General features: G+C 36.9%; 1 protein-coding gene and 1 long non-coding RNA gene across 5 annotated transcripts in view; one reads left to right on the top strand and one right to left on the bottom strand.

Moving 5' to 3' along the window:
- Positions 1–18,125, bottom strand: part of LOC122086962 — a 19,135-nt gene extending 1,010 nt beyond the window's left edge. The window contains exons 1-3 of one of the 4 annotated variants that reach the window (XM_042655891.1): positions 17,342–17,866; positions 16,510–16,560; positions 13,741–15,191 (exon numbers count right to left, since the gene is read on the bottom strand). In XM_042655891.1, coding sequence (XP_042511825.1) covers positions 14,655–15,191; positions 16,510–16,521 — 549 coding nt within the window. In that variant the 5' untranslated portion in view covers positions 16,522–16,560; positions 17,342–17,866 and the 3' untranslated portion in view covers positions 13,741–14,654. Of the gene's footprint in view, positions 1–13,740; positions 15,192–16,509 lie in introns of those variants that run through there. The other 3 variants (XR_006142587.1, XM_042655893.1, XM_042655892.1) reach the window with 3 other exon arrangements.
- LOC122086964 lies at positions 12,069–13,316 on the top strand. The gene is made up of 2 exons (XR_006142589.1): positions 12,069–12,258; positions 12,793–13,316. It is a non-coding gene; the product is annotated as an uncharacterized LOC122086964 (long non-coding RNA).
- Positions 18,126–18,192: the final 67 nt, after the last annotated feature.

Raw genomic sequence — 18,192 nt, forward strand, 5'->3', positions numbered from 1 at the left:
ATCACATGCAAGAAGAAGAAAGGGAAGAAAATTCCACCTCCACAATCACATGCCGCATATAAATCGCTACATCAGGAATTCCATAGTCTTCTGTCAAAAAAAAAAAATTTCAAATTCCCAATCCCCAACCAATAAATAAGACGTTAAAAAAAAAAAAAAAAAAAAAAAAAGATAAATAAGACGGTTTGGCTACTCATTGGCATAAGCATGTGTCGGTGAGCTTGGTTGAGACCTCATCTTTTAATATCATTATTGGTACGGAAACAGCTACAGTAGTGAGTAAGGAGTTTGGTCTTACTAAGATTTTTCAAATGAGCAATGGGAAAAGCATTTATTGATCTGTCATAAAATCACGGTGTGAGGGAAGCTGCGTTGTCGAATGACCAGTGACCGAAAGTGGTGGGAAGTTGCAATAACGAAGCAAAGCGAGGAATCAAGGCCTCAATTGGGATAACCACTAACAACTAAAAACTGATGAGAAGGTGAGGCATTGTGCCCATATGCTCTTAGTTGTTAGGTATTTTATCGGTTCCTCGTCTGATGGAGAAGATATTTTCTGGCCAGGGATAGTTTGGGTTAAATTTTTTAATCTATGTGTTGGGCTAGGGTTGAGATTTATAGTCTTTGTAAGGTTGACCCAAGCTTGAACCCAGTTTGACCTTTTATATATGAATATGTAATATATAATTATATTATATAGATAATAGTATCATATCTTTGGTGAAAAAACAAGACTAACTTGACTAAGATTAACCCTAAAATGACAAAAATAAGAGTTATCATGGTCATTCAGGGCTAATCCAATCTAACCAGGTCAATTAGGGTCGAATTGGATAGGATTAGCCCTTGTCTATCCTAGGGCTAAGCTGGTCTGTGTTGAGCTATGGAAACCTAAGATTAGGTTGAGGTTTTAAAAAAATAGAACACATATAAGTCGGCCCAATTTCATCTCTATCTCACATCATATGTGAACAGCTTAATGTGAATTGAATAACAAACTTGACTTCCCTCTTTTTAATTATTAGCTTTTAAATGTGAGTTATACTTGATTCCCAACACTTTAAAATTTATATATATATATATATATATGTGAGAGAGATACGGACTGCGTCTATTGACAGCTCCCCACACGGAAAAGAGTTAAGAGTGTCACCACGATTCGTATACAAGTAAACATGAGGCCTGGCCAACCTCACGGCCACACCTGAGCTCATGGGGATGGGGATGGGGAGTGGGGAGCCCTGACTCCTGAGACAGACAACTAAGCCGGTAGTCATTTGTCCCCCAACCCTTTGGCAAATTTTGGGTTTTACTAGTACTTTTCGATTTGATTTGATTCAGTGGACTCCGTTTGGCCCGGCCATCATTGCATGATAAAGCTGGCACTTCTACTGTTTCTTCTGGTTCTGTTCCCATAGTATTCATTTGGATTCACATTTGTGATTTGATTGGGACTTTCTCAGTAAAGTTGTCCCTGTCCCTCCGCGGCAGAACCAGAGAAATTGCAAAATTAAAAGCATCAGCATATCCACTGATGTTTGATGCTTTTCATGAGCTGGCTGGGCTGCATTTTTACTGCTTAAGTTTATTAATACCCCACCTACCCAACCCAACGATCTGCAACGGAAACCAATCATTCACACCAAAGTAGAGGAGTCAGGAGTGTCAGGAGGCAGGACCTAGAGGAATATGCTTTTCTAATTTTGTATTCAAAAACATAAAAATACTTTGAAAATCTTTGATTTTTTTGGATCGTTTTACTTCTGTTTTAAAATGTTTAGAAACAAGAAGAGAGAAACAAATCAAACTTATTTTTCTATTTCTAAAAACAAGTGGAGAATGCAAAAATTGAGAAAAACATTATACTTCAATCGACCTATCCCTACCCCAACATCAATCCATTGTTGAAACTTCTTGCTATCCAGAAGTAGAGGCTCCAACATGATTGTACAAAGTTCACAGTTCTGGAGTGCCTTCATCCTTTTGAAACTCATCTCTACGAAGCATACCTGCAACTCCAACATCATGCCTTAACTCATGAGCTACATATCTACAACGTCATGTCTTCACTCGTGAGCTGAACCCGACTACACTATTGAAAATGTTTCGAGAAATAGAAAATTCAAATACCTTTTTGTAATTCCAAAAATATTTTCTTAGTTGAGAAAAGAAAAAACCGTTTCTGTTGGGCCTTAGTCCACATCTTCTATTGTCGCTGCATCGATCCAGTGAACATCCGATGGCTAAAAATATCTAAGCACACATCCTAAGGGGTAGGCACTCACTACACTAGTGCGATGGCTGATGTGGAGGCGGGAGGAACTGCTCAACTGGCCCTCAATCCCTCCATTAGCTCCTTTCTATGCTTCCTCTCCCCTTACCTTTCATCCACTTTAGCTTCACTGCTCCCTTTGTAGTGCAGCACGGAGCTGGCAAAAGGTCCGCTAAGTCTGTTGGCACCTGGTATGCTTCACCATATCATTTTTGGGACAAAACTAGGGGAGCCAGATATTTTATTTTCTTCTCTTTTCCCCACATTCCTTTTTGCCATTATGAAACATTGATGCCATCATATATAGTATTATAGTTCATTAGTTCTCATCTAAGTATCTCAAAGGGAAAAAGACCTGTAATGCTTGTGCAAATCAGGGAGTCCAACCCCTGGCCACCCGAGAATGTGGTAATTTATAGAGGTCACAACTGGCTTATAACATATAGTCCCACATACAGCAACTCTATGTATTCTATTTTAATTTAATAGGGTCTTTACTTGAAATTATGCTGTTTGGTATGATTTTTTGTTTATAAGAAGCTGAAATCAATTTCATTCTAAATAATAAAATATATAGCTGAAACTGTTTTGACATTGAAATTGAAATCAATTTCAAGTTTATACTACACTCCACTTTAATGAACATGTGTTAATAACAAGGATAAATTTGTCATTTGATATGTTTAAAAAACAGAAATAAAAACCAAATCGCTTTATTTTTCCGCCACTGCCACCACCACCACCACCACCACGGCCACCGCCACCGCTCTCGCTCTAGTGAGCAGCCAGAGTGCAACTTTTATCATATGATGCATAGAGGGGTTCTCCATTCATCACTTACTTCAAGTTTCAAGTTGGGCCCAATCCGGATGTCCCTTAGTTGGGTCCAAGCCCATCTTGGCCTTGATCCAACTTTTGGCCGCTCAGGGTCGAGCTGAGCAGATTTTGATTGCCCTGATCATGGGAAAGGGTAAGAGAGATGCAGGGGTTGGGCCAGAAGAAGAACAAAACAGAGTCAAGCTGGTCTGGGCAGGGGTTCGGCTGAGGCCTCAACCCTAATCGGATCTAACCCTGATTTAGATCCAAAAATTTCCAGCCCTAATCCGCTCAGGAACAGTATCTTAACCCAGGCCATGTTCACGCTGAAAGATCTGAACATTTTGACTAAAAGAACAAGTAATCATTTTCTTTCTATCCATTCGAGGATAATTGTGAAACAAACCAATTCGTCATCGGGAGAATTTCTTCCACACCATATATATATATATATATATATACACACACGTAACCTGACATCATCAGGGTACAGTCAGATTTGTGTCAACCCACTTGATCAAGGATACACCCCAAATCCGATCACGATTAGACTGCTAATAGGGACAAAGAATTAATTTCCTTAACCCATCATTTAAATGGTTACAATTATAATATATATAAAATTTTTATGGAAAATTCTGGTCTTCCCATTCCATCTTGGTTCATTTTCAGTGGGCACTCCATAAACAAAAATTTCCTTTTTAAAATCATCTCATCTGTCAATCCTTTGTAACCCTAGTTCAGCTTCTTTTCTATATAAAGACATAACCTTAAATGGAGCACTATGGTGGGTGTGGGCCACCATGAGATGTCTCGAGATGACTTCAACAACTGGGTTGGCAGTTCTGGAAGAGATAATGGTACAGGGTAGAACTCATTAGTAACTAATTAAGCTTAGTAATCACTGTTTTGTATGCAGTGTGAACGTGTGATGTGTCAGTGAATAAGATCTTGGTTTTATGTATGGTAATCTCTCTCTCTCTCTCTCTCTCTATATATATATATATATATATTTATATATTTAAGAACAGAAAGGAAACGGAAACCTAGAATGGGCGACATGTATGGTGTGATGTGTTTGCGTTTTCAGGATGAAACTAAATAAAAAAAACTTGCTTACTTATCTGTTTATATGTAAAAAGGGCTTGGTTAGGATTTTTCTTCCAGCTCCGATAGCTGACCGACCTGGCACACCAACCTTCCTCTTTTATCTGGGCTTGAGATTAGCAACAAAACATTGACAGAGATTATATGCCATAGAGAAAAAAGAAACTGTATCTCGATAGAGAAAGTGTCATCCATGCCAACTCATGACAAAGATCAGATGGTTGTGTTGGATAGCTTTGGAGGGTATTGGTTTATCTTAATCGTATAACCCACGTTATAATTTTCCACTGGTTCATGTTGAGTTCATGCCTCTAAGCTTTTCAAACGTTTGTAATCATATTTTTAAATTTCTGATTGATTTGAAATTTTAAATAAATATCATATATGATGATGTGGAAAACATAACCACCAAATATAAATCTTAGCCAGATTGCAATGCAAATTTTAAAATAATGATGGAAAGAGTTTTTAATACAGGTGTGCTAGAAACAACTAAACAAATAAGTGAACGGTTACACATTCAATATGTATGCAAAAAGATCAATCGAACATCTATGATGGATTCAAAATGAGCTGCGTGTTAAATAATCAAAGTACCTTCAAAAAAGTTTATCCATTTATTTCTTAGCCAATTATAGTTTTTGATTTTGACATGAGAATATTTAATTTTGGGTGAATAACAAAAATTATTGCTATACAGCAGGATTTGCATGCGACTTCCAGGCTTCATTAGCATACTTTTTCAAAAACACCATAAACCGTTATTTATATTCTACGATAATACATTATGTCCCCGAAGAGGTTATACTTTTAGCTTATGGTAGTTATCTTTTATCTTAAAAAAAAAAAAAAAAAAAAAAAAAAAAAAAAAAAGAAAAAAAAAAGGAGTGCTGTAATCTAAAGGGTTTGAAAATGATTTTAAGATTCAAAATACCTCAATACATATTTTGATTTATCCGTGAGAAATACCCTTGATAGTCATCATTTTATTTTATTTTATTTTATTATATATATATATATATATATATTTTACTTTTAACTTTTATAAACCCTTTGTTCGTATCATTTCAACGATACAGAATTAATTAGAGTAAATAACGACATCAATGTCGATAACAATCTGATCTGATTGATTCAAGCCGATTTGATTCCTCAAACCATGTTCCCCGCACAGGCTCCAATCCTCTCTCTTGTTGGTGTTACTTTTCTCTGCTGTTTTGATAAGTTTTGAAAGTTTTATTGTTGATTTGTTAAGTCAAAATCTTTGATTCACGACATGGACTAGTATGTGAATACATCTACTAGTAAGGTTTGGAGGGATAGTTTCATATTAGAAGTCCATTTGCAAGAACTCCTTATTGCACCATTGAATGTGAATTAGATCTAAAACAATAAAATGACCAACCCCAATATCTCCTACCGAATTCGAGAGTTCTTATTGTGTATTGAGTGGGCTCCCAAGTTCTTGATTGATGTCAAAGGTCTTTTACATTTTAGATGTTACAACAAGATTACTAAGTCATTAAAGTAAGTCTATCTCTCAATGTTGTCATAGACTATTTTTCATTTTAAAGAAATATTCTTAGTGCATAGTTACTACAAAGAAAATTCAGAAAAAAAAGAGCCGCTAAATCATTAGAGACCTCAATGGAATGTTGAAATTAAACCATGGATCATGAGAAATGACATCATGTAACCATAGAATTTAGTCCGAAATGGAGATATCGTACGTTAGAGAAAAATGAAATGAAATGAAATTAAACCTGACAAACCTACAATCCCTCTTCAAACCCCATTACGACCTCCAATCTCTCAAAGCCATTTTGAGTAGGGTTAAAATGGAAAGATTGCGAGAAACTTTTTTTTTTTTATTCTCTAGAAAGATTGCGAGAAATTACGAATGTGGATTAGGTTCTCATACGAGAACTATTCTTGTATACAGGCTGATTCATACTGATAAAATCCACATAAAATTGGTTGTTGAGTGAATTCCATCTGTCCGGATCAGTCCCGTACGAGAATGGTTCTCGTACGAAGACTTGATCAGTTCTAAAAAATTACCGCTTAAGAATGGAGAGAGAGAGGACAATAAACTTATACCCCTCCACCTAGAAAATTTTTTGCTGCTGCCTGGGTTGCAGCCAAGTAGCTACGTACAACCCAGTGGTAACAACGAAGGGAATGTAATCCCAGGGGCAGGTTTGAAAATATCCACCTTGAATGTATTTTTTCACCCCTACCCCTGAGATTCTATTCCCTGTCTGGTACCATGGTGGTTGCAACCCATGCAGTAGCCAAGTTTCGTTCCCACCCATCCCATCCAGAAAAAAAAAAAAAAAATCCCAATTCCCTCAATAACTTAACTATTTTAAATCGAGTTGGTATAAATTAGTTAGAATCAAAGCTAGTAAATAAAATCAAACCTTATCTATTGAATATTTGGTAAGTCACTAGATAATCGGTTGGTCATGAAACAAAATCCCTGAAAATGGTAGGAGGGAAAGATTTTAGCAATGACCACGTCTTTTTAGACGATAGGGCGTGAGCGGCGAATCTCTTGGTTTCCGTTTTTAACAAAGAAACGGATCAGGCCTAATTATCATATATTCGGGGGTCTCCAACGTGTTAAGAGGAGGTCGAAATATTTTTAGATTATTTAATATAGCAGTTCGTGAAGTTTCTGCTGAATGCAACTCAAGAACCTCTGCGGACTATATCCCTTGACCTTCTATATCATTTTTTTGCCAAGTTAATCAAAAGTTTGGAAAGGTTAGCTAATACAATATGCATATCCTTGTTATCTTAATATGCAATTTTCTAGGGGTAGTGATTGAGGATTTGCAGTGCTAGCTATTTCTTACACAAGATAATTTCACTCACGCCTCAGTTTCCCTCCCTCAAACTAAGAGGAGAGAGTGGCAGATTTTTTATTGGACGGCCCCAGATTGATCCATTGATCATCCCAATTGCTTTCAACAGATGGATTTCCATGAAGGCACCACCTGCCATTATTTATAAATTGCAGGATTTGTTAAGGGATAATTATCTACTTGTTGACTTTTTCTTATTGGACTTGTGACCTTAGGTCTTCATATTTGTACTCATTTAACTTATCATGGCTCCTAAGAATGATGCTTGGAGACATGAGAGGTTGGAGAAATATTTGCATGGCCAACTTAGTTCCTGGACAAAAGGATTCATGAACATGAAGTTGGTCGGTTGAATACTTATCCTTCTTCATTAATGGTTCATCTTTAAGGCATATATTAGAATAGAATCAGGGATCGTTCGTTACCTGATGGCATGGCCACTAAGTTAACACAGGGATCGACTAGGGGATATGCGCAAACACCCAACTAGGGGGTGGTTAGTAAAATACCACCCTCCTGAGTCTGGCCGTAACAATTATCGTTCTTTTACCCATTATAATAGCATCAATATGGCGTCAAATGCTATGCTTCACAGAAATTTCATTTTCCATCTAATGCATCATATGCATATATGCATGGTTAGTTTGAAAAATAAAACCACATCCACCCAAAAGGATTGCCTTTGGTTCCAACTTCCAATTACATTACAAAGTGATTGTTCACTTGTGTATATTTAATTAGTCCAATACTTGTGTGTGATTGAACATAAATGATGGAACAACCTAGTAATCATTATAGAAGTAAATTTCTCTTCACCCACAGTGAAAATAGTGAATCATTCACATGTCATCCCCTCCCAGAGTTATTGTACAAAGTCCGCCCTACCTCTAGAGTCACATCCAACTGTTATAAAGAAAGAGAATCTCTTGATCACCATGGTTGATGAAAAATTCAGTCCATCATCAAACACCTACAAAGTTCAACCTCTCTAATATCCAAAGATAAATTAAGGCCGTCAACAAGAAACCCAATAAGAGAATTTCTTACAATTATGCTTGACATCACGAGGCAATGCAACAGATAAACAGCTGTACATCATTTACCTTATTCTGGATTATTCAAAAACCAACTTAAGTAGCTTAATCCCCATTAGACTCCTAGAGATAAAATTTCCTAAACCCATCATTTAAATGGTGCTAAAAACGTAATTAATGGAGTATATTGTGAGTACCCACTAGATTATTCCTCATTTTGGTGGAGGTTCCATGACCAAATTAATTCCTTTGGACAACAAGAAAGCTTATCCTTTAACCCTAGGACATTTTTCCTATATAAGGACCTCATGATCGACCTCCTCTTTCTAAGCCAAAAATATTTCATCCCTCAAGAGTACCTTTCCCTCACACAGGTAACAATGAAGTTCGTAGCTCTTCTTCTGGTCCTGATGATGGTAAGCCCTTGCCTGGGGGCACAAAGGAAAGCTCTGGTGGATGAAACATATGGGCAAGGTGACAATAATCAGGAGGATAGTAGCACATCTGTGTACTCTACAACGAATTCGGATGACAATGGCCACCATAACTGGCCCCTGAAAGACTACAAGCAGCCACCAGGAGGATGGTAATGGTAAAGGGTAATACTAATAAGTGGCTACTAATACTGGTATTTATGTATATGGTGTGATGAGTCCCTGGTTTAGGCCACAGGATATATAAAATAATCATGGTCACGTATGTTTACTTGATGAAGAAATAGATAGTTACTCAGAAACCGCAAGTTTATAGCGGGTAAGCCCTGTTGTATATTTAGGGTTTGTAAATATTGAGTGGATGTAGGCACCTATGTATAAATATATAGCTAAGTTTCCTTGCCCAAATCTATATATGCATGTTTGTGTTCGACTTAAGCTTTTTTTTTTTCCTTTTTCAGTACTGTTATGTTGAACATAAGCTCAACTTCAATTCTAGTAATTTCTTTACTTTTGAGTTTTCTAATAAAATCTTAGGAATTGCCCAAGTTTCAGATAATATTTGGGTTAAAAAAAAAAAAAAAAGGTAATTTCTTTACTTGTAGCGTACACACAAACATCGGCCTAAAAATAGATGGAATTGACTTCAACATATTCCCGAACTCTTTCGTTTTGAGCTATCATGAAATCGATCAGTAGAAAATCGAATGGGATTGGACAAACCATAAACCAGATAAAACCTAATAAAAGTTGGAAACATCATAAATAAAACATGTTTTCCCATGATTTTAACATGCATAAATGAAGAATCCAAATCAAATATGTAATAACCTGATAATGAACCGATAAGACTCCATTAAGTAAACCCGATATATATATATATATATATGAAAAACACCCATTCATCTAAGGCTATAATTATTTTACTATTTATTGAAGGTCCAAAATAGCCTTCATTGCACCTATCTCCAGAGGCAAATACTGACCAACGGTTCACGGTGGCTTGAGGAAGACTAGCACGGTCCGTTTCTATGTATATATCATTTACCTTTGTTTTCCACAAATATATATTTTTTTTGTATGTGTGTGTATTAACACATGATAAAACCAATTTATGATACATGGGTAAAAAGTGATGTAGAAAATATCCACAAAGTTTGTCGTCAAAATCATTTACAGTGAGGTGATGAGGTGCAGTGAACATACAACAACTAGGGGTACATGACTGGGGCTCTCCCAACCGTTGAATGCTCACTGCGAACAATTTTAATCCAAAATTTGAGAGACAACCAAGTAAGTGATAGCTGTTAGGTGGAACGAAACTGCACATTTTTAAAGAAATACTAATCAACTAGAAAAGGGAACCAAATTAACCTGAAACTTGACCCTGCAAAGCCACCACCCAATTCAATTATCTGTTAAGGTTTCACCTTGAAAAGCTTGCCTCCCCTTCACATACATTTACATTGCATATACATTCAGTCACAGTTCAAGGTATTGGTAAATTGATATCATATCAGTTTTAATATGATACATAATATCGAAAAAGATATCGGTATTTCGAGGAGTTCGGATCAACTTTGAGCTCCCCATGGATAGAGTTATCTTCTCACCTGAGATCCCACCGCCTGGTGGATATCTAAACTATGAATATAATTATTAATACACCATTGAATCGTTGTCTAATACCTCATGAATGGTGGAATCTTAGGTGGTGATATGTCCAAACTCCATTTCGAGTGGAGATCAAGATAAATATGGTATCAATACGGACACTTGAGACCATGATGTACACTCAATTCAGTGCAGGACCTTTTTGCTTCCAAAAATAACTCTTTTGTGTCCTAAATAATAATGGGTGGATGAATCATATGTCCATTCATATGTGTCTATTTTATTCCTTTCAAACCAGAAAACGTTATATCCCACCAATCATTGCCAGAGATTTCCTCTACAACACTAAATCTGAGAAACGGCCGGCGGGTTCTTTTCATCCCGAAATAAAGATATGAAAACCCATTAGAACTCCCTATAAATAACTTTCCAAAGCTATCATTCTTCCTCGCCCTCTTCAACTCTGATCAATCAATTCCAATAAAACCGTCTCTCTTCTACCTAGTTTAAAGATCTTAATATCTCAAAGGAAAGAAGAAAGATGGCCTACAACAAGGTGATTGCCATGTTCCTTATCTCTGCATTTGTTGTGATGGCTAGTGTTGAAGTTGGCGAGTCCCTCACTGAGTGTGGCAACGTTTGTCTGCCTCTTTGCATGAAATTGGATGGTACCACCCTGGGTGTCTGTGAGAAAAGTTGCGAGGAGGGATGCGTCAAAGTTGGACAAGATGTTGAGGCCATCAAGGCACAATTCATAGCCCTCCTTGGTTGATCAAATTCTAAACATATATCCATCTCTCATGCACCGTTGATCAATCACCTTTTACTTTCTCTCTGAAAGTAATAAAAAATAAATAAAAATCAATCTATTATTCTCCATATATTGTTTGGGTTGTTTCTCCGTCATAGGCATTCCTAAGATGAAGCCAAATTTCCTTGTACTTGTTGGAGTCCCTATGTATTTTCATCAATAAAATAACTTCATACCATACTCTCTCTCTCTCTCTCTCTCTCTCTCTCTCTCTCTCTCTCTCTCTCTCTCTATATATATATATATATATATATGTGAGTGTGTGTGTGTCCTCTTAAAATTTCAAGTTTTTCATGTGGTAGCAAGAATCTCCATTAAAAGCTTCCATCATTATCACGTTTGTCTCTCACTTAAAATAGGGAGATTGTTGGTACATGCCGATTTCAACTTGGGATGTGCTATAATTGATATTTCAAGCATCAAGGTTTTTGTTTTGTGAAGAATTAGCCCGAGTTGAATCAGGAGGAATCAACGCGGTGCTGATATCAGCAGCTGCAAGAAAAGAATGTAACTTATTCAAGGTATAAGGTAGGATATAATTTCTCGTTATAAAGGCCAAGGACTAGAAAGTGATCCTAAAATTGAGGTGCCCTAGGATCTCTTTAGTCCTAGGGTTTTACAGAGAGGAGCCGAATCCGATAAGGTAACCCTCAACTAAGTTAGAAATCCTTCTTTTTATGACAAGCAATCGTAACTATGATGTCATTTCAGATATCCGATGGTTTTGATAGTATTGAATTCCTCTATGGTACAATAGGACGTCTGGTATACATCCAATAGTTAGAAGAGCTCAGATAGCCAAAACAATGGCATGAAACCTAAAACATTTCTCAACGTTGAATGCACGGCAAATGTCCTACTACCTTACAAAGGTTACAATTTAACAAAAAAAAGGGTAAACTACACTCCCCTCCCTAAACTAAGGCAAAATATCACATGGATCCCCTATCTTTGGGAAAATATCACTTCCATCCCCTATAAGAAAAATATACTATCTAACAGACCCCAAACCCAATCGTTTGCTCTGACTGTTAAGTCAAGTTACTTTTTTTATAATCCCCAAAATACCCCCTATTTGTGTAATACCTATGCTACCCTCATACCATACGAAACCCTTTCCTTCCCTCTTTCTCTCGTTCTCTCTGCAAAATCGAAAGTTAGAGAAACCCTTTCCTTCCGTGTCGCTTGAAGGAGAAGGAGGAGGAGCATTGGCTGTATATAAGAAAACCCAGATCCCCCCCTGCGATTTGAAGCTGTAGGAGAAGGAGAAAGAACATCTTCAATCGTCTTCAAGGAGAAGGTAACACCCATTCGCTGAATCATCTTCAATTGGCTTCTTCTTCTTCTTCTTCTTATTTTTTTTTTTTAAATTTTGGGAGTGGGGATCTTGAACCATGTTTTTGTTCGTAGTCCAGCTTACGCTGCAAACAAGAACAGGTTTTTTTCCCTTAATTAAATTTGGGTAATTTCTTAGATTTAAGCTGTACAATTCCAGAAGTCTCTCTCTCTCTCTCTCCTCAAATTTGATTTGTAAAATTTCTCAGATTTGAGCTGTACAATCACTGCATGTTCTTCAATTGGCTGCAAGTTCTGGCTGCAAGTTCATAATATGTCATATATCAATATTGTTGAATTTAATTGGAAGAAAATCAAAATGGGTGATATGATAGTAGTTTTGGTTCAATTCTAGTAAGAATTTCCGTTACAATATATACTGTAGAAAAACTTGGCTGGAATGGAAGACCTCAATGATCAAGTTCTTAATCCTTTATTCGGTTAGATTCCATTTCTTTGGCTTACAAATAAATGTGATTTTCATTCCTGATATTTGCAGATAAATGTCTCCTTCAAGTGTTGGTTGCCATAAGTCTGATGCATTAAAGTACAAATGCGTAAAAGCTGTCATTCGGATGAATACTCTTTTATAGCTGTCCAGACTTGGATGGATGTAAATTCTTTGCTTGGTGTGATACCATTAATGCACCAGTCATCAACTTACCGAACAGATAAGTACCAGCAAACACCCCCATCTGTAAATTGCTTGAGTTGCAAGCGGAGGTACAAGGCTTGGTAGAACAGGTCTGTGGCTTGCAAGTCTGCGATTCGTGAAGTGTGGGAGGAGTTGCGGGTCTTGTGAGTGGTCGTACAAGGGTTGCTACAAGAGTTTGGAATTGAGAAGTTTAGATTGGATGAGATAGAGAAGTTGACAATATCAATCAAGCTCGTGTGTCAATTTGTAGTTGTTTTCTTTGTGGGAGTACTTGAAACTATTTGTATGGGTAAAATAGTGTGACAGTATTGGAGTACTTGTAACCTAACTATTTTGTATGGGTAAAATAGTGTCATAGTATTGGAGTACCTGCAACCATTCCTCTTTGATGAATTGCTTCTCTGTTACATGAATTAGATGGTTTAAGTTGATAAGCATTAGGTAGAATGAACTTGATAATCCTCAAGTGGAATCACTGCATGTCATCATGAATGGCCAAAATAATTTGAAAGAAAGCTATGGGTACAAATTGAAGCTTCCCATTTACAAATTAAACACATCAGCAAATGATCAAAGGTGTTTGGGAGTTGGAGGCTATAGGTATCATTGAACCTGAATTTTGTTACTTCCATTATTGTTGGTACATGTTTCAACGAACCGTTGAAGCTGAAAATGTGAGTGTTATATGGGTCCATTCAATATGTTCAATATACAAAAAGAAAAAAAAAAATTTGACAGCATTTTATCTTTATAGTTGACATTCCAAAATGTACCTGATAATGCAATCATATATGAACATATAAATTTAACATGTCTAATAAACATATAAGTTTAATATCTCCCAAAAAAACATAAAAAACCACATCAGCCAATGATTCAAGAACTGATAGCAAGTATAATATCTCCAAAAAAAATAAAAATAAAAAACACATTAGGTAATTACTAGTGCCATCCACCTACTTAAGGAATACAATAATACTAAAAAAAGATTACAGAGTGATATCCCATCCCATCCCAAGCTAATATGTTCAATCCCATTTGAAAGCCTTCAACCTTTTCAGTGTGCTCCAGATGTACTCCATTCATTCCTTGACTTTTTCTGCGCTTCCCGTGCTTTTCTTTTCTCTTCTTTTGATTTCAACTGTGCTTTGGCCTTCAATTGTATGCTTACTTCAGTAGTGGTAGAGGAAGCTTGTGACCTGGTCAATATCTATGAATTGTTGATGGTAGATTGGCTTCCCATACTTCTCTCCTTCCTTTACACAAACCAGAAAGAAAACATGATTAGTAACATGCAACTATAATTTACTTATACTTATTGTAGAATCAAACCTAATACTTTTGTCCCTACTATCTTCCCAGAAGAAGCAGCTTTGTCTTTCACCAGATAGTTTGGGATCTTCTTCTGAACAATCCTGATGGTTCTTCATCTGGGGCCTTTCTCCTGCACTTAGTTGGTCCACCAACCAACCTTTTTAAAGGTGGAGGTTGAACAATCCCCATCATGTGTTCCTCCTTCAAATCATCTAGACCAGGCATTGCATGAATAATGTCCTTGTAAACTATCATGTACTTTGCCACACTGTAGTACTCATCACAGTACTTTTCCAAGCTCTCTCTCTTGTATCTTACACAAGTGGCTGAATGCTTGCATGGCAGTCTTGAACAATCCCATACTCTATAGGTACAAGTACGCTTCCTTAGATCTACCATATATCTCCCATCACTATCTGTGACTTCAAATTCATCTGTTCCAGCAGTAAGGACCATGCACCCCTAGCTTCAGTGGCCACCACATCCAATTTAGTCTTGATTTTAGGTGTGACTCTACCCTTAAAGCTACACCCCAATTGATATCTTTGTTGCATCTTCTTCATTAAAATCTTCCTGATCTCATCAATCAAAATCAGTATTGGTTTTCCCCTGTACGGTCCAATCAACTGGTTAAATGATTTTGTCATATTATTAGTGATATGATCAGATTTACATCTGAAATCAAAGGCATACCTTGCCCACATATTTGGAGGATTCCTACTCAGCCAATCAAAAGCTTCCTTCTTGGTGGCTTTCATGTCATTCATTGCTTTATCAAAGTAAAACTGATTTGATACCTTTGCTACTTTCCAGAAATGCTTTCTCAATAATACTCCAGGATGTAGAGACTTCAAATTAGCATATAGATGTTTACTACACCATCTGTGATGAGATCCCGGGAATGTATTGGATATAACATCACATGGTCCCTATAATAAACAAACAAACAAATAAGAAAAAATTTTAGTCATTACTAATCATGATATTGATTATATGAATATACTAAAACTGAATTGGGAATACATGTTACCAAATCTTCTGTTTGTCAGACATGAAAGTTATGGGTTTGACATAATTGGCTTTATTTAGAATGGCATACAAATTGCTGAGGAAGAAATTCCAACTCTCTTTGCATTCACATTCTACCACATCATATGCAATTGGGAACAGTCCTTTATTCCCATCAACAGTCACTGCTACCAACAAAACACCTCCATATGCCCCTTTTAGATGACAACCATCTACCCCAATGAAGGGTCTGCACCCATTCAAAAAGCCATCTATACATGCCCCTCAAAATTTGAAAGCCTTCTTGAATTACATGGTCCCTAAATACAGACATGAAGTGATTAACATCATCAAAAACCATTCCAACCTCTAATTTATTTTTCTCAGTACCAACAGAACTAACGTTCTCAACATATGGTTCGTAAAATTCATCAGAATCATAATCAGACCAACTATCATGCACATCATTTACATTATTACCTGACTGATCCCTTCTTACATCATCCTGCAGGTCAGATAAATGCTCTTTTTCTGACTTAATTTCCTGATCACTATCAGTATCTTCCAAGCTATTTTCATCTTCACTATTTAATTTCCAATCCTCGTCACTCTCTTCATCACAATCATTATCACTTACCATTTCAATTCCACCACTACTAACTGTATTTTTATCAGTTTCAATTCCACCAGTCCCTTTACTACTGGAAGCCTTAAAGGATTCCCCACCACATCTGTGCTGATGCTTCCTTCTGCTACCACCACTCATCTGTTCTTGTTGTACATTATAACCATACCCAGTCTGCCTTTGTTGGATAATAGTACCAACACCATCTTGACTTTGTTGTATATTCTCACCAAACCCAGTTTGACTTTGTTGGATAATAGTACCAACACCAACTATAACATCATCATCCTTTTAACCAGCTGACCAGGTAATGCATTTACTGTGTATTTTCCAGATGGTCTTTCATCAACATACAGATCATATACATATAAGTTAATGTAATCAACTTATGAAGTCAATTCAAACAACTGAACCACAACTTCATCCTTGTCAACCTCCAGATCCTGATTATTCGGAAGTATACATTTCACCTTAAATCTCACATTATGGCCTATGGGGACATGCCTAATAACAGTATTATATATGTCGGTCACCATGTCTCTGTAACAATACTGATCTGGATCCACCACTGTAAGCTTTGAGGTGTGTTCATTGTAGTGATGATATATACCTACCCTTATCTCCATAACAGAACAGAAGTAGATCTTTCCAAGTGGTCCTTCCAACTACAACAATAGAGAAAGCTGAGTGATAACTACAACAATATAGAAAGTTTAGTGATTAAAAGAGAAAAAAAAAAAATGAATGAATGTTCAAACTATAGGAAAATAGAGCTTTAAAAAAAATAAATGTTTGCAGGATCTTATCATACTCTGTGAAAGTGTGGAGCCAAAACAAGTAGGCTCAAGGATTGGCTGTCCTTGTCTGGATTGGCCAATCCTGACTGAACTTTAGTTAAGATGGCCCATAAAAATTATATTATCATATCCTTCTAGATACTGAGAGTGTAAAATTTGATAACTTTTGGCCCAATTAAGAACTGAATCTACTGCAATTCTAAACGATTTCAGTAAGGGTTGGGGGAGACAGTGAAAGAGATAGGTCATCAAGATTTGAGGATAGGACAAGAATTTAGATATTCAAATGCTAAACTATTCACAATAATCTACAAAGAGTAGTTAAAAAGAATTCATGGTGATAGCAAGTAACAAATATAAAATAACACAGACAGAGCTCTCAAAGAAAGGAAGAAGAAGAAGAAGTTAGATGGGGATATTACTATATCTCCCTCATTTTCCCTGTTTCAAAATAAACCAAAACTCTCAAAACCTTTAATCAGGATTCAATGTAGAATATTTGAACCCATTTCTAAAGAACAGAGAATCAGTGAATGGGTGTTACCTAGCATTCACAGGGTAATAGGGAAGCCAATTACAAACTACAAAAAAAAAAATGAAAAAGAGGAAGAAGAAGCCGATTGAAGATGATTCAGCGAATGGGTGTTACCTTCTCCTTGAAGCCGAATTGCAAGAACTTGAAGCCGATTGAAGATTCTCCGCCTCCTAGAGCCGATGCTCCTAGCCGATTGAAGATTCTCCTAGCCGATGCTCCTCCTCCTTCTCCGTCTCCTTCTCCTTCTCCTTCAAGCGAGACGGAAGGAAAAGGGTTTCTCTAACTTTCGATTTTGCAGAGAGAATGGGAGAAAGAGGGAATGAAATGTTTCTCTAACTTGCGATTTTGCAGAGAATGGGAGAAAGAGGGAAGGAAAGGGTTTCGTATGGTATAAGGGTAGCCTAGGTATTACACAAATTGGAGGTATTTTAGGGATTATGAAAAATCTAACTCGACTTTAGAGTAGGAACAAATTTTGGAGATTATGAAAAAACTAATTTGACTTAAGAGTCAGAACGACGGTCGGGTGTTGTTAGATAGTATTTTTTTTTCTTGTAAATTAGAGGAGTGATATTTTCCCAAAGATGATGAGTCCAAATGATATTTCATTTTAGTTCAGGGAGGGAAATGTAGTTTACCTAAAAGGTTGCAAGTCCCGCTTTGACATGAGGTGGTGATTGGTGACTGATAGAGAGCGGGCCTATCACATCATGGGCTGGACAGCAAGTGGCGACAATATTTGCGTGGGCCCGTTACTAAGCGAAGGTTTTTATTTTATCCATCAATCTAAAATATTTCCTACTCAAAAAAAATCTAAAAGATTCCAAACCACTGGTGGCCACTGGTCCTATGTTCACTGGTCCTAAGTAGGGAGACTAACGTACGCAGATGAATCAGTACACTCATGAACCGCAAGAGTACCCGCGGGGCGGAGAGGCCTTAAGGAGGAAGGGAAAATAATCACC

Source organism: Macadamia integrifolia, chromosome 8, assembly GCF_013358625.1.
Source record: "Macadamia integrifolia cultivar HAES 741 chromosome 8, SCU_Mint_v3, whole genome shotgun sequence".
Taxonomy (NCBI): domain Eukaryota; kingdom Viridiplantae; phylum Streptophyta; class Magnoliopsida; order Proteales; family Proteaceae; genus Macadamia; species Macadamia integrifolia.